The 16,861-nt window shown below is 45.2% G+C and overlaps 1 protein-coding gene across 1 annotated transcript in view; it reads right to left on the reverse strand.

Moving 5' to 3' along the window:
* The window catches only part of LOC311232601 (adhesion G protein-coupled receptor E5-like), a gene marked incomplete at its 3' end in the record, with an annotated part of 78,222 nt that overhangs the window by 14,492 nt on the left and 46,869 nt on the right, over window positions 1-16,861 (reverse strand). Inside the window, 1 exon segment of the mRNA XM_084319461.1 lies at window positions 14,422-14,721. Coding sequence (XP_084175587.1) covers window positions 14,422-14,721 — 300 coding nt within the window.

The raw sequence follows: 16,861 nt of genomic DNA on the forward strand, positions 1-16,861 counted from the left end.
GGATCCGACCACGCACACCTCATCGTCCCAACGGACCGGGTCCACATCGGGCCCAGAGGCTGTCCAGCAGCAGTCGAGACCCGCCTAGGATGGACACTACAAGGCCCCCTCTCCAGGTCTCCCAACCGACCAGCAGCCACTCGTTGCCTCCACTCAAGAATAAAAGAAGAAGACACTTATGCCATAACCCTCCTCGAGCAGAGGACAAAGAGAGTCGAGGTCAACGGAGTGATGAGATACGCAACTCCACTCTTGAGGCGAGAGGGTATGCCCACCTTCCACGCCTCAAAAGAAGCGACGGAGCGATATCTACTGAACACCGAGTGGCGTCTAGCCAAAGACTCCACTCAAGCCACTGTGTACCGCGCTGAGATTGACAAGCTAATCACAGCGGGACACATAAAGAAAATTGACATTCGGAGGGCGGAGCTGAGCGATCATGGAGTAGACGTGTTTCACATGAGCTCCCTTCTACCGTGCTGAATATACGTTTCTCCCCACTAGTCTTTATTTTATTTTTATTTGTTTTTTTATCTGTTGCTAGGTCGTCGTGTTTAGTATACATTCATCGACTTTTTTCGACTTTCTACGATGGCGGGGGTGGAAACCAGAGCCATGAAAGAATTAGGCACGACACCGTCTCCCGCTGTCGGGGAGTTAAGCGAAGCTGTGCTCTTGGTCATGACCAAGCTACACGCAGACTCTGAGGCACGCATCGCTGAAGCACAGAAGAAAGTACACGCAGAAGCTAAAGATGACCTCATGGTCGTACTTGTGTATCGCCTCTTTGGAAGCTAACGAGCTAGCCGAACGATGTACATAATAATAAGCTAACGTGCTATCCGGATTCAACACTAGCTTACGCGCTAGCCTCGGGCTACCAGCGGGCTTCGTCTATCGTCTGCGCTGAGACATTCGAGACCCGTTAATGGTTACGTATTTTGGTTGCTGTTGCTGTTCAAGGGGACATCGGTTAGCACAGTTCAAGAGTGACCGAGTCCCTAACTAACTTCTGGTATGCTTTTATTTTTATATCCAGGTTGTTTTGAGTTTTGGGATCCAAGTAGATGCCAAGGTCGGTTGAATATGCATATACAATATGTGATAACAGGTTGGGTCGGGTATGGCTTGCACTTCAAGGCTATATGGTTATATGGCCTGCACTCTAGCCATTTCCCTCTTTTCCCTTCTTTTTTCTTTCCTATTGTCGCTGTTTTTGTGTCATCTGTATGCGCGATTTAAATGTGATCCGATTCGACCTTGGACTAACTGTTGATTCGCCTTAATTTTGTTTTGAATTTTCCGTGAGCCACTTATGCTATAACGTTGCGACATTAATATGCAGACTCCATGGTAGATTGTTACAGGGTTGATGCTGAGTAATTATATAATAATTATTGTCGCTGGTTTAATGGCATTTGAATGAGCAATTTAACTGTGATTCGATCCTACCTTGGACTAACTGCTCCGACCGATGTCTTTATTGAAACAATGTATGATAACAGGTGATGTCAGGGGTTGCCTATTACCATCCCCGGATTAATTAATGAATGTGTTTAACTCTATTCTTACATAGGTTATGTCATTTCAGCCGTTGTGCCTGATCAGAGGGACAGCTAAAGGTGCACTTTGACCATAACCCTTTTTATTTCCCTTCTCCCTTTTTTTTTGTCATGGTTTAATTGACACTGTTCACACAATTTTGCACAATTAACCTGTGACCCGAACCTGCCTTAGACTATCGGCTGGGATGCTTTAATTTTATTTTGTTTTGAATTTTCCTATACCCTTTTGGGCTATAACAATGTGATGTTGAAACGCAGATTTGGAAATAGAGGGCTGCAGGTTGATGTGGAGTTATTATTTAATAATGGCTATTTTCACCATTATGGTTGTCTCATGTTGGGGCCAGGGCTCAGGTGGGTTTTCGACCGACATCTTTACTGAATTTTATTTTTATTATTATTTGTGTTTATTGGACTAGTGGGGGTTCACTCAGGGGTTTATCTAGAGAGGGGGGTGGGAGTGGGGAGCATCTTATTGATCCATGTCTCTAGTGGGAAGTGATAGGAAGATGACCATCCTCAGTGGATGGGGCATAGGGGGGGGATTGGAAAGTGGGTATAGGGGACCTTATAGTAGGACGGGTGGGTTAGGGTTTAGAGTAGAAGGAGGGGGGGTTGTAGCTGGGGTGGTATTTTTACGTGTTCTATGTACTGTTGTCTTATATGTGTGTAAGTGTTCCTCCTCTGAACTCCTGGGATTGACCGTCCGGGCCCGCCGGGATCGGCACCTCTGTACTCAGCCTGGCTGCACGGGTATGTTCTCTACGCATTCATACAAGCTCGACCATGGCTAAATTGAATATTTTAATTTGGAACGCAGGAGGGCTTAACGCCCCACACAAGCGTGCCAGTGTCCTTTGGCTATTGAAGAGGAGAAATATTGACCTTGCTCTCCTTAGTGAGACGCATTTAATGGTAGGTGACGTGTCAAGACTGGCAAATCGGCAATATCACGTTATCTCCTCATCCTCAGCCGATGATAAGACGAAAGGAGTAGTCATAGTTACAAGACGTAACCTTGATATCAAAATCTTGGATGTATGGTCGGACACGGAGGGAAGGATTACTATAGCAAAAGTTGAATTCTTGCATAGGAAGATGGCTATAATAGCACTGTATGCTCCTAACACATTTGATTCAGCGTTCTATAATACAATCACGAAGAATATGTTGGAACTTAATGGATACGCTCTCATTGTGGGTGGCGATTTTAATGCGTGCTGGGATGCGGAGATGGATAGGTCCGGGCCCTCTGAAACGAGCGACCAGAAACGGGCCTCTAAGGCCCTCAGGATGTGGGCCAAAGACACGGGGCTCACAGACCTCTGGCGCTTATGCAACCCCTCCCTCAGAGATTACTCTCACCTGTCAGCCAGACACAAAAGCTTCTCTCGAATTGACTATGCATTCGCGTCCCCTAATATGTTTGATAGTTTCGATGTCTCATTGGTCCCCTTGGCTCTCTCAGACCACAAGGGGATTTTCCTTACGGCAACCTTTGGCAGGCTCTCCGCAAGAGCTCCCAGATGGCGTTTTAATTCGACCTTGCTAAAGAACGATGACTTCTGTTCTGAGTTCAGGAGTAAACTAGCTGAATTTTTGCAGATCAACGTTGGCACAGTAGAAGACCCTAGGGTCCTGTGGAACGCATTGAAAGGATTCATCAGGGGTCATGTCACACTATTTGCCTCCAATTTGCAAAAATCCCGGTCAAAAAAGCTAGAAGGACTGGAATCATTATATGCGGACCTATACGCATCCTTGCAAACTGACTATAATGAACGACTAAACACACAACGTAAGATAGTCAAAAAGGAAATAAACTCCATACTTAAACAACAGTCTGAGTTCTTGATTCATAGGACAAGACAAAATTACTATTTTCACGGCTCCAGACCTAGCCATCTATTGGCAATGAAAATACGCTCAAATGATCATTTCTCGGATATCCCCTCGATTAGGACGAGCCAGGGTGCAGTCACTACTGATTCGAAAAAGATCAATGACACTTTTAAGGAGTTTTACTCGCAGTTATATAGCTCAGAGGGTAATCTGGATGACTCTAAATTTGAATCGTTCATTGGCGGGCTTGAGATACCCCACATTTCTGAGGAAGAGGCCAAGGAACTGGGGAGGCCGATTACTCTCGTGGAATTGAGGGAGACTATTGTTGAAATGCAGAGGGGTAAGGCGCCAGGCTGGGATGGTATTCCACCCGAAGTGTATTTAGCCTTCTGGGACCAACTGGGTCCATTGATGCTCGATATGATCAATTACGCTATCGAACAAGGGGAGTTCTCAAGAGATGTCAATATGGCGTTGATTTCTTTACTTCTCAAAAAGGACAAAGATCCCAATGATTGTGGTAGCTATAGACCCTTGAGTCTTCTCGGGGCCGATTTAAAGGTGTTTGCCAAGGTGCTGGCCCGTCGCCTGCAGAAATGTATGTCTGTATTGGTACACTGCGATCAAACTGGTTTTATCCCGGGGCGTCTGGCTGCAGATAATCTTAGGAGGCTGTTGCATGTAATCGATAACAGTAAAGACAATACAACTCCATCCACAGTTCTGTCTTTGGATGCCATGAAGGCGTTTGACAGACTTGAGTGGTCATACCTGTGGAAGGTACTTGAGGTCATGGGTCTTGGGAAGAGTTTTATTCATATGATTAAAGTCCTGTATGCCTCGCCGTCTGCGATGATACTGACAGGCAAAAACTGTTCCACACTCTTTCCAGTCTCCAGATCTTCTAGACAGGGTTGCCCTCTGAGCCCGGGACTGTTCGCGCTTTCCCTCGAACCTTTGGCCCAATTTATTAGGCAATCGGAGGACATCGTCCCCATAATGGTCAACAATACTCCACACAAAATTGCTCTCTATGCGGATGACCTGCTGATTTTCATGGACGATCCCTCCCGGTCGGCCACAAAATTATTGAAGATAATCGACGACTTTGGTAAATTGTCAGGTTTTAAGATTAACTGGAACAAATCAGCCTGCCTACCTCTTAATGAACTGGCCAAGGCGGTACGACTACCAGCTGATATCCCCATAGTAGAACATTTTAAATACTTGGGCATAGAGATATTCCCCACGCTGAACCAAACTACTAAGTACAACTTCACGGGTACTTATGATAAAATACGCCAGGATCTAGACAGGTGGTCGTCCCTTCCTAACTCCTTACAAGCCCGGGCTTCCATAATTAAAATGAACATCCTACCTAGGATAAATTTTATTAGCTCAATGCTCCCCCTGCCCCCTCCAATAGACCACTGGTGCAAGGTACAATCGATGGTATCTAAGTTTGTCTGGAATAACAAACGCCCGAGAATCAAAAGGGCTACTACTCAACGTAGAAAACAAGATGGGGGCCTCGCAATCCCTGATTTTAAACTTTATTTCTGGTCCTTTTCACTGAGACCTCTGATGTGCTGGCTAGACCCTGTAGAGGCTGTATCGTGGCGCTCCTTAGAAGCGGCGGCGGTGTCTCCGCTAAGATTGCAGGATGTGGTGTACTCCACTGTCTCTATTTCGAAATGCCGGCTGAGGTATGGACCGATCATAACTCACGTGATCCAAACGTGGCGTAATGTACAGAGGTCGTGTGGGGTTAAATGCCCTTGGCACCTGGACTCTCCAATTTTTAATAACCAGCAATTACTTGTTGGACACAAGCCGGTTAATATTCCTCAATGGCAAAGGAGGGGAGTGCATACTCTGGAGGATATTTATGATAAGAACGGCCTCCGTGCGTTTCAGGACTTAAGAGAATTTTATGATCTTCCTGGCGAGTCCTTCTTTCTTTACCTTCAACTAAGGTCAGCACTGAGGGCGCATGGCGTGCCGTGGGCTCAAGCCTTGCACCCACACCCCTTCCTCAGGCTCATAGTGGACAGGACGACATCCAGAGGGTTTGTCTCCGACTTTTATACGCTCTTAATTCAATCCACGTATAAAAATTTATCATTGGATACAATCTGGCGTGTGGATATCCCGGAGTTGGACCCCGAGTTTGACTGGGATGATGTTTGGGCAAATGTGGCATTATCTTCCCGCAACCCCAATCACCAGCAAATAAATTTTAATTATATTCATAGGACCTATCTTACACCTAGGAAGCTATTTGCTATGGGACTGATAACCGACTCTCGGTGCACTTTGTGCTCTCAAAAGGCCACTGGCACTTATATGCATATGTATTGGGATTGCCCACCAGTGGCCCGCTTCTGGAGGTCAATAACGGACAAACTTTCAGATCTGTGTGGCTTAACTATCCCATTCTCAGCTGTTACGCTACTCCTGAACGATATAACGACACTACCCGCGTCCGTACAACTGAAAAGGGTTGTCCTAGCGGGCGTCACAGCAGCGAAGAAGCTAATAGCAATGAGATGGAAGGAGCCTGAGAAGCTTACAATGATTAACTGGTCCCTAACTCTATTGGATGTGATTTATCTTGAGATATCCACAGCCCGGGTGATTGGGGTGGGGCAGGCTGGAATTGACCTGTGGTTCGCAGCAGCTGAGAAGGTAAAGACCGCAATGTGCGGCTGAGCGGGGTTGAGGTGCGTGTTCGGGTGAGTCCGGCGGTCTCTTGGGAGGGGGAGGAGGAAGTGTTTTTGTCTGTCCTGTCCTTTGTCTTGTCATCTTGAGGTTAGCTTGGATATTATGGGGGGGCGGCTATTTAACTGTTTCTTCACTGTCTGGCCACTTTTGCACGGTCTCTGTGAGTCTATGGAACACCTCTACAGGTTTTTGTTTTTTCATAAAGGTACATTGCTCTGCTTTCGGGTCGTGTTCGCAAAATTTTCCTTGTGGTGGATTGGAGATGTACGTTTTATTAATATAGGACCACACGGCCGGGAATCGGGGCTGAACACTGGGAAAGACCATTCATTAGATAGTAACCCTTGGAATTAGAATTAAAATTTAGAAGGTTGAACTCTGTTTTCTTTTCTCTTGTCTGTATAATTGTTAGTCTGTATTATTATTATTGTTTTTGTAATATTTTTTTGTGAAGTTCTATGTATTGTGATTGTGGTTAATGTGTTGTCTTGTTTCATGTGAATAACAATAAAAAAATTTGATAAAAAAAAAAAAAAAATTGACATTCAAGAGGCCGACCAGACGACCGAATCATGGTACGTGCCCCACCACCAGGTCCACCACAACGGCAAGGATCGTATTGTGTTCAACTGCAGCTACCAGATCGGACTACAGAATCTGAATAAAGAACTATTGCCCGGCCCAACACTCGGCCCCTCTCTACTAGGCGTGTTGCTACGTTTCCGCCAAGACAAGGTGGCCATCAGCGGCGACATCAAAGGGATGTTCCTGCAGGTGCGACTAGTGGAAGAGGACAAGCCCCTGCTGCGGTTCTTATGGAGAGAGAGGATCGGGGATGAGCAACCATCCATCTACCAATGGGAGGTCCTCCCTTTCGGAACCACATGCAGCCCATGCTGTGCTACGTTCGCACTGCAAAAACATGTCGCAGAGGACCCAGCAGCTGACGAGGAGGCCCGACAAAGTGTAGAGAAGAGTTTCTACGTGGACAACTGTCTGCAAAGCGTCTCGACGCCAGAAGAAGCCGAAGCCCTCCTACTCAAGCTCCGCGCCTCCCTGATCAAAGGCGGCTTTGATCTCCGGCAGTGGGCCAGCAGCGACCCTCAAGTACTTCGCAGCCTCTCCCCAGAGAACAAGGCAGCAAGCAGCGAGACCTGGATGGCGACCATCCCAGGTGAAGCCCAAGAAATGACATTAGGACTAGTCTGGCGCTTCAAAACAGACTCGCTCCATTACAGATACACACCCCTGACCACGGAGCAGGGAAGGTCGAGTTAGAGAACTCTACCGACCACCAGACGGAGTGTATACAGAACACTCGCCAGACAATATGAACCGTTGGGATGTATCCTACCTTACACCACCAGGGCAAAAATGATTGTACGAGAGCTGTGGAACAAGGAACAGGGCTGGGACGACCCCATACCCGACCACCTCGCTTCCACCTGGAGAGAGTGGGAAAAGGAACTCAACTCGCTCCCAAATGTGAACATACGCCACAGCTACTTCCCACCCACAGTGCGGCTGGAGACGTGCCAGATGGACCTGCACGTCTTCAGCGACGCCTCAGAAGTAGCCTACGGCTCGGTGGCCTACTTGCGGGCCCAAGAGGAGGGAGGAGAAATACACACAGCCTTCATCCTGGCTCGCTCAAGGATAGCCCCCCGCAAGCAACAATCGATCCCGCGTCTAGAGCTCTGCGCAGCCCTGGTAGGCGCGCAACTCGCCACGTTAATCCAACGTGAACTCACCATCCCGGTGCAAAGAACAATCCTGTGGTCAGACTCCATGACCGTACTCACATGGATCCAGTCCGATTCGTGTAGATACAAGGTCTTCGTGGGAGTCAGAATCACAGAGATCCAAGACTTAACAGAATCAGCATGCTGGAGGTACGTGGACACGAAACAGAACCCAGCAGATGTCATCACACGGGGGATGTCCCTAGATTACCTCACACGTCACAATATCTACAGTGACGGTCCCGAGTTCCTCAAGCTCCCGGAAGAAGAGTGGCCTAACCCCACCCCACGGGAGGCTAGTCAAGAGGAGGCATAGATGAAGAAATCTATGTTCTGTGGGTTGACGCACACACCAGTCCCCACCGACCCTAACATAGACGACTGCCCCACCCTTGAGAGTGCGCAGTTGGAGACATTCCTGTGGCACCACCCTGAGGTTCCCTCCACTACTGACATTAACGCCGCTAACTACGAAGAAGCAGAACTCCTTCTGCTACAGCGAGCCCAAAGAGACTCGTTCCCCGAGGAGCTAGACTGTCTGCAGGGATCAAAGCCAGTCCCGTCAGACAGCAGACTGCTCCACCTGGCTCCTGAGCGCGACGCCCATGACCTCATCAGAGTGGGTGGTCGTCTGAGACGAGCCCCGGACTTAACGGATGATGTCAAGTTCCCTATAGTCCTCAACAGCCGGCACAAGGTCACCGAGCTCATCATAAAGAAATACGACGAGGATGTGCACCACGCTGGGGCAGAGAGAGTCTTCGCTGAGATCCGACGTCGCTATTGGATACCTGTCTAGACTGTCGCAAGTGGCGAGCACAGCCCAGTATACCCAGGATGGCCGACCTGCCTCCCTGTCGCCTCCGACTTGGCGACAAGCCCTTTCACTCCACCGGCATGGACTGCTTCGGCCCGCTTTACGTGAAGAAAGGAAGAGGGACGGAGAAGAGGTGGGGCATTGTATTCAAATGCATGACCACCCGAGCAATACACATAGAACTCCTTCCGACCATGAGTACGGACTCATTCCTCATGGCCTTCCGGAGATTCACAGCGCGAAAAGGAAAACCGTCTATATTATTGTCTGATCACGGGACAAACTTCAAAGGCAGAGAAAGAGAGCTGAGAGAGAGCTTCCAAGCCATGGGCCCAGAACTTAAGACCCACCTCGCTCCCTCTCAGATTGACTTCCAGTTTAACCCCCCGAACGCCCCTCACTTCGGGGGAACCTGGGAACGAGAAGTACGTTCAATAAAGACAGCCCTGTACGCCGTGCTTGGGGCCCAGACCGTGGCTGAAGAAGTCCTCACGACAGTCCTCACAGAGATCGAGGGAGTATTGAACTCAAAGCCCCTTGGTTACGTCTCAAGTGATGTAGCTGATGTCGACCCAGTCACCCCCAACACTCTCTTGATGGGGCGGCTGGACCCCGCGCTCCCACAGACGGTGTACAGACCTGAAGAAGCGAACGGCCGAAGAATGTGGAGGTACAGTCAAGTATTGGCTGACAAGTTTTGGAACAGTTTCCTCCTCCACTACCTACCGTCTCTACAAACCCGCCAGAAATGGGTAAAAGATAGAGACAACTTGACGGAGGACACCGTCGTCATGATCGTGGACCAGTCACTACCCCGAGCTATGTGGCCGGCCGGCCGCGTAAGTAAAGTGATCACTGGTGCCGACGGAAAGGTCAGAGCGGCAGAAGTTCTTGTCCAGGGACGGACATACACCCGACCCGTGGCGAGGCTGATAGAGTTGCCAAGGCTCCCTGACTCCCTTGATGACGATCATGACCCACTGACTTTGTGAATTGCCCTACTCCCCACAACAGACATTGAGTAGTTGACAAGACGATTAATCTGTCTTTGCTTTATCTAATTAGGTGCGGATTAATTAGGAGGCGGCTGTTACAAAGGGTCAGATTAAACCGAATATATATATTTATTGCTTGAGATCCCTTGTATAATATTTGTATATCGTTTGATATCCCTTGTATATTCTTTGTATATATACACGGAATATCCCTTTACCTGGGTACAAACCAGACCATAATATTCGCTCTCCTATTGGACAGCGACCCCTAGGCGCCAACGACCATACCCCCAACGGCAAGTTCAAAGGCAACGCCAAGGCATGTCTCAACATGTCCAAGTCTGCGCAGTAATACGAGACAGAACTGAGGTTGGCACTAGATAATTCACCTTACATATAAATACGGCGCAGGTGGAAACAGCAGCAATTCGTTCATTACTAGTAAAGCCTTCACCACGAGACAACGTGCAGTGAAGTGGGCAACTTTGCCTCTGAATAGAGCCTTGAGAACCGTGTGCGAATAGATTGCTAAAGTGTCAGAGTTTAACGCAGTACCGTTGAGTTCGACTTATTCTAATGTGAAGTAATAGTCTATCATTTATAGTGTATCGTGCGGCTACCGTTCTTCAGTGACCAGCATTACCACCGGTTCGTCGTGTATATAGCTAGTGCACTTATCCAGGCTGGGCGGCCTAAACTCGTGCCCCCACCCGAGGAGTCCTAGACGAAAACCGTTGGATATGTACTGTACACCGGAGAACCTACACCGGCGACTGCAGAACCTTTTCTGGTTGGATTATATTGCTTTGGTACCGTGACTGCTGGAGCAGAGAACCGTCTACCCCACTATCGTGTGGGATCTACCCCCCGTGAGGAGCATCACTCGAGCCCGCCTCTAGGAAGAGGCTGGCTAGCTTTCATCCATGCTGTCGAGCATACTGGATTATAGCTGTTGCTTTGTCTACGGATCAAGGGAGTACTGCACTGGCTCCTGTATCTGGAGCCTCGTTATTCCGCGTTGACCCAGACTTTGCACCCGAACATTCCTCTACCCTGCCGGCCTTACACCCGGAGGGAACCCCCCAGTGTCTCCAGCTGGTACTAGTGTGCCTTATGTAATTGCTATGCCACAGGTGGCGTCAGTTTAGACCCATCTTACTATTCTCATTGACTTACTCTCTTGACCTACTTTACGTGTGTCCTTCGCCTTACAAGCGCGAGTATAATTCTCAATCTGTAACCTAACGTTGCTTGCTCTGATAATAATAAATACCCTCCAAATAGAACTTTATGTGTCAATGCCGTGTTCTTGTGTGGGTGTTCACCATATATATTCATGTACTGTATGGCCAGTAATTAAAGTACATAACTAAGTAGTGGTTTAATATACCATACTCTCAATACAGTCAGGGAATTGTACCCCTCAGTTACACTTACCATACATATTATTTATATTATTCAAATGGAACTCAAACATTGTCCGTTGTGATGTCACAGTATGATGTCATAATAGAACATTCTAGAAAAATATTTGATGTCACAGTATGATGTCATAATAGACAATTCTAGAACATTAAATGTTCTAGATTTGTTGAATATATATAGAAAACTAATGGGCAAAGACACAGGCGTCACGCGATTGGGCGCACATGTCACATGACCAGAAACGTCAGTGGCCAATCAGATCGCACCAGAAACGTCAGTGGCCAATCAGATCGCAGAACACGAACGCGGAACTGGATGATGTCATAATCAAACATTCTAGAACATTTGTGTATATATTCAACAATTCGCTCAGAAAATCTCATTGTGCATCTTTGAACAGTACTGAACAGATAGACTAAACAACATAGAGTGAAGCCTGCATTTCTCAACCGTTTTGCTGTGGAAAGGTGAGTGTCCACAACGGCTAGCTAGCTGTTCTACTTCAATACTGAATGTTAATATTGAATCAGACAATATTGAATACTGAATGTTAATTCAGGTTGACAGTTGACTTCATTTCACAGTTGACAGGGGGCTGGAAAGTTGATTTAATAAAAGAAAAAAGACTAATTTAATCAGATTAATCACTTTATTCAAATTGTGGATTTAGTTTGAGGATACAAAATAAATAAATAAATAAATAAATGTATAAAAAAAAATTAGAATAATTCTTTTCATTTTACTTTTTTAATTAAAAACGAATGTTCATTTTTTTCATTTTACTTTTTTAATTAAAAACGAAGGTTCGAATGTCCGTTCGAAGAACCCTGACGAAGTTTGAATCCCAAAAACAGGCTTCGGGGACAGCCTTACCATACATATTATTTATATTATTCAAATGGAACTCAAACATTGTCCGTTAATGTGATGTCACAGTATGATGTCATAATAGAACATTCTAGAAAAATATTTGATGTCACAGTATGATGTCATAATAGACAATTCTAGAACATTAAATGTTCTAGATTTGTTGAATATAATAGAAAACAAATTTTGTGTTCTATATATATTCAACAATTCTGGGGGGGGTAGAAGCAGTTACCAATAAAGAAAAGGCAGACATGCTGGTGGAGGCATTTCAGGCAGTGCATAGCTCTGGGAGTCTGGGGGAGGAGAGAGGGAGAAAGAGGACTGAACTGCTATCGCAGAATGAGTGGAAGTTGAGAAGGAGCTCAGAAAATAATAATCCGATTAATTTGTACTTTACAATGAAAGAGTTAGGGGATGCTATCCAGGCTGGTGCAAATACGACGCCTGGCAGAGATGGATTACCCTATGAATTATTTAAGAATTTGTACGAATTTGTAATGGTTGAAATACTGGGTTTGTTTAATAATGTGTGGCTAGAAGGCTGCTTGCCAAAGGAGTGGAAGCATGCCGTCATCATTCCTATTTTGAAGCCAGGTAAAGTAGCGGCTGACCCAGGGTCATACCGACCCATAGCCTTGACGTCTGTATTGTGTAAAATTATGGAAAGGATGATTACTAATAGATTAGTTTACTTTTTAGAAAGTAAGGATCTTTATGTTGGGTATCAGAATGGGTTTAGAAATGGCAGGTCTACAATGGAATCAGTAGCTGTTCTAGACCAGGACATTAGACAGGCTTTTGACAATAAGGAAGTAGTGATAAGTGTATTTTTGGATATTGAGAAGGCGTATGACTCTTTGTGGAAAGAGGGGTTGCTTTTGAAATTGTATGACCTAGGAGACTGGAGGAAAAATATCCCACTTATTTGACGGCGATCGACTAGATCCATTTCCGGCTTGTATGGCGAAATAAACGCCCAAATCATATCGATTATTGAGTTATGGCAGCGATCCATATACACGGATGTGTGTCTAGAGTCCCGCAACAATATGTGCCTGCCGGACGCATTTCCCAGATGCACGGAGATCACCAGAGATCCATTTCCGGTTGTAACTCGCCCGATCATCCACCAGGCGGCGGTATTGAAGCGTTGCACGGTTGTGCCGGCTCCCACTGTATCAGCAGAGGCTGGGTGAGGGAATTATGAATACCATGGCGAAAAAATGAAATATGATCTCAATAACGTCGTATGCCGTGGAATGGCGGAATTAGCATGACCTTGAAACCCGTCGTAAGCCGTTTTTGGCGGTGGATGTGTTAATATGTACTGTATGTGTTTATTTACTCTAGTGCCTGCTTGGGAAGGAGAGAGAGAGACTGGGAGAAAGGAAATCTATTGCTGTAACTTGTGAGTGACACACAACACAAGGATTCAATGTCCACAATGATATCACTGGTATATATATATCACCATATTCAACCTCATTCACTATCAATAACTGTCAAACTAAATGAATGTGTAAAACGTTTTTTTGGATGAATGTGAGATTATGTGCAAAATAAATCAGCATCGGCTTTGGTGAAGTGCCCCTTTAAAGCATTTCAAAGCAATAGCTGATTACAGCTAAACAGCTTCACTTATCAGGTTTCATGTGTTGGCCTTATTTCACTCTCCTCAGTATGGTTCCACTGGACTGACGTGTCCAAATCAAGTATATAAGGAGGGTGAGTGAGGCTCCTGGTCTGCATTAACAGGATGAAGGGTGCTGAGTCTTTGTCGATGAGGCTGCTGCTGTTCTGTCTGTTTGGGTCATTGGCTCATGGAGAGAGTGGAGAGACAGGTGAGGTACCACTACTATTACTATTACTATTACTATTACTACTATTATTACTACTACTACTACTACTACTACTACTACTACTACTACTACTACTACTACTACTACTATTCATATTACCACTACTACAGAACTGCTGCTACTACTACTACTACTGCTACAACTACTACTACTACTACTACTACTACTACTACTACTACTACTACTACTACTACTACTACTATAGCTACAGCTACTACTATCATTATCATTATTATTATTATTAATAATAAAAAAAAGTTTAAAGGGAAAAAAACGTACATTTCAGTGATGTGGCCTTGGGGCCAAACAAAGCACAAGATCTTAAATGTAATTCTAAAACGAATGCTCTGCTAATGTCAGGGTAATGTGCCTCCCCACCCTCGGTTTCTTCTTTTGACACCAGGACACCAACTCCCCGACATGTGGACTGAGCTTACGGGTCTATGGGAAATGGAATGTCATGACATGGAATCCAGGCTGAGGAACACGGAGGCCAGAGATGCAGCCTGTGAGAGTAAAGGCGAGGAGCTGAACAGCACACTGACTGCCATTGATGGAGAGGCCAGGAAGCAGAGAGACCTGCTGAGCAGCCTCGTATCCAGAGCGGCAGCCAGTGAGGAAGAGGCCAGCAAGCAGAGAGACCTGCTGAGCAGCCTCATATCCAGAGCGGCAGCCAGTGAGGAAGAGGCCAGCAAGCAGAGAGACCTGCTGAGCAGCTTCATATCCAGAGCGGCAGCCAGTGAGGAAGAGGCCAGCAAGCAGAGAGACCTGCTGAGCAGCCTCATAGCCAGAGTGGAATCCAGGCTGAACAGCACACTGACTGCCATTGAGGGAGAGGCCAGCAAGCAGGGAGACTTGATCACTGAACTTCAAGTAGCGCTGGAGCGAATGAGAATGCAGGGGTGTAAAGTACTTGAGTAATTGTACTTTGTTACAATACTTAAGTACTGTTTTGGGGGATTTGTACTTTACTCAAGTATTATTAGGTTTGTATACTTTGTACTTTTACTCCATTACATTTCAGAGAAAAAAAACATACTTTTTACTCCTTACATTTAAAATGCAGACCTACAAAGTACAAAGTACAAATCTCACAGGTCCAACCATTTTAATTAGTATATTTTAATTGTTTATCTGGCCGAACTAACATTAACGTTATTAATCCTGCGACCGCAGGTAAACATGCAGCCAATCAAATCCCCATCAATGGAATAGACAGTCAGATCCGCTGTGGTTAATATTGTGATATTATTCAGGGTACTCCAGTATTCTGTCTTTAATATTGTGATATTATTCAGGGTACTCCAGTATTCTGTCTTTAATATTGTGATATTATTCAGGGTACTCCAGTATTCTGCGTTTAATATTGTGATATTATTCAGGATAATCCAGTATACTGTGGTTAATATTGTGATATTATTCAGGATACACCATTCTGTTTTTAATATTGTGATATTATTCATGCTGTGATGTGAATGCTGTCCATGTTAGTTTACCTTCAATGGAGAAGTGCATTAAATAATTTTAATGCAAAAAAAGTGTCCTCTGTTCTTTCATTTCAGCATTGTCTATCGCAGAACACATTCCATTGTGGGCAGAGTGTATGCTTGGTTTCATTCCAGCCTTGCCTAAACACCAGCTGATGATTTCACTAATTGGCTCACCTCTTCAACTAACTCACCTGGTGCAATGTACTGTATAGTTAAAATGAAAACTTGGCCCATGATGGAATGAGTTTGAGACCCCTGGTCTATCCCTTAAAAAAAATTACTTTTACTTTTTAGTACTTACATTTAAAAGTAGGACTTTTTTACTTTTACTCAAGTGTGTTTTTAGCCAGATACTTTGACTTTTACTTGAGTCAGATTTTGAGACGGTACCCATACTTTCACTTAAGTATCATTTCTGGGTACTTTTTACACCCCTGTGAGAATGCAGGAGAATGCAGGTAAACCTACATATGAGGCTCATCTGAGGGGTGCAGAAAAGACAGGATTTGTTTGTATAAAGATTGTATAAAGAACGGTTTAGGAATGTATTGATTTATTTAGTTTTTAAGAAAAGTGGACGGAGTAGGGGAGACACAGGAGAGAAGGTTCTTTATTGAGACAGTAGATTCTGAATATTGAAATATATAACAGTATGTTATTGATTTAAAAGGGATCAATAAGGAATATGTGAAAAACGTGTCAACACTGTGATTGGAATAGCTACTTTACTTAAAGATAGCTGAAAATAATTTCTGAGAAAATGTACCTAAAAACCTGCTAACTGTTAACTCATTGGACGCCAGTCACGATGATAGTCGGGTTAAATGGGTTACATGTATACCTGTGTATAAGTAGGTATAGAAGGATTTTATGCAGGTATATTCAAACAGATATGTATACATATCTGTTTGAATATACCTGCATATAATCCTCCTATATACCTACCTATGTATTCTTACCGTATATATGCAGTTGTACATGCTATGGGTAGACTATAGTATGAGGTAAGTAAGTACTGTCTATATGTATGTCATGTATGTCATATTATGTCCTGATGAATTGAAAATGGGGGACCCTGATGTAAACAAGACGAAAGTCTTTCTCTGGTCTGCATCCCCTTAACAATTGTGTGTATTGAGCCGTACTGTATTGTACCCATTCTGCAATCTGTTAATAACGTTTTCAATCAATCAATCAATCAATAGTTGTGATTATTATGATGACTATGATTACAGTGTAGGGCCGTTGTAGACAGTGGAAGCAGTAGGCAGGTATACATTGAGTATAGGCAACAGAGTTCAGAGCATGGAGCAGAACATGAGGCAGATATCTTGAATACAGAATACAGCCCATTGAAGTAGAAACATTGAAAGGGGGGCGCTCAGGCGGTCAGGTGGCGTAGCGGAGATTGCGTTCGTCACCAACACCGGAGACGCTGGATTCGCCTGTTCGAATCCAGCTCACAGCTCCGGCATTGTCACCAAGCGGTTGATTGGCTAGACGTGTGTCGGAGGAAGCACGTGATAGCC

The sequence above is a fragment of the Notolepis coatsorum genome (genome assembly GCF_963971535.1).
Source record: "Notolepis coatsorum genome assembly, chromosome: 7".
In the NCBI taxonomy this organism is placed as follows: Eukaryota; Metazoa; Chordata; class Actinopteri; order Aulopiformes; family Paralepididae; genus Notolepis; species Notolepis coatsorum.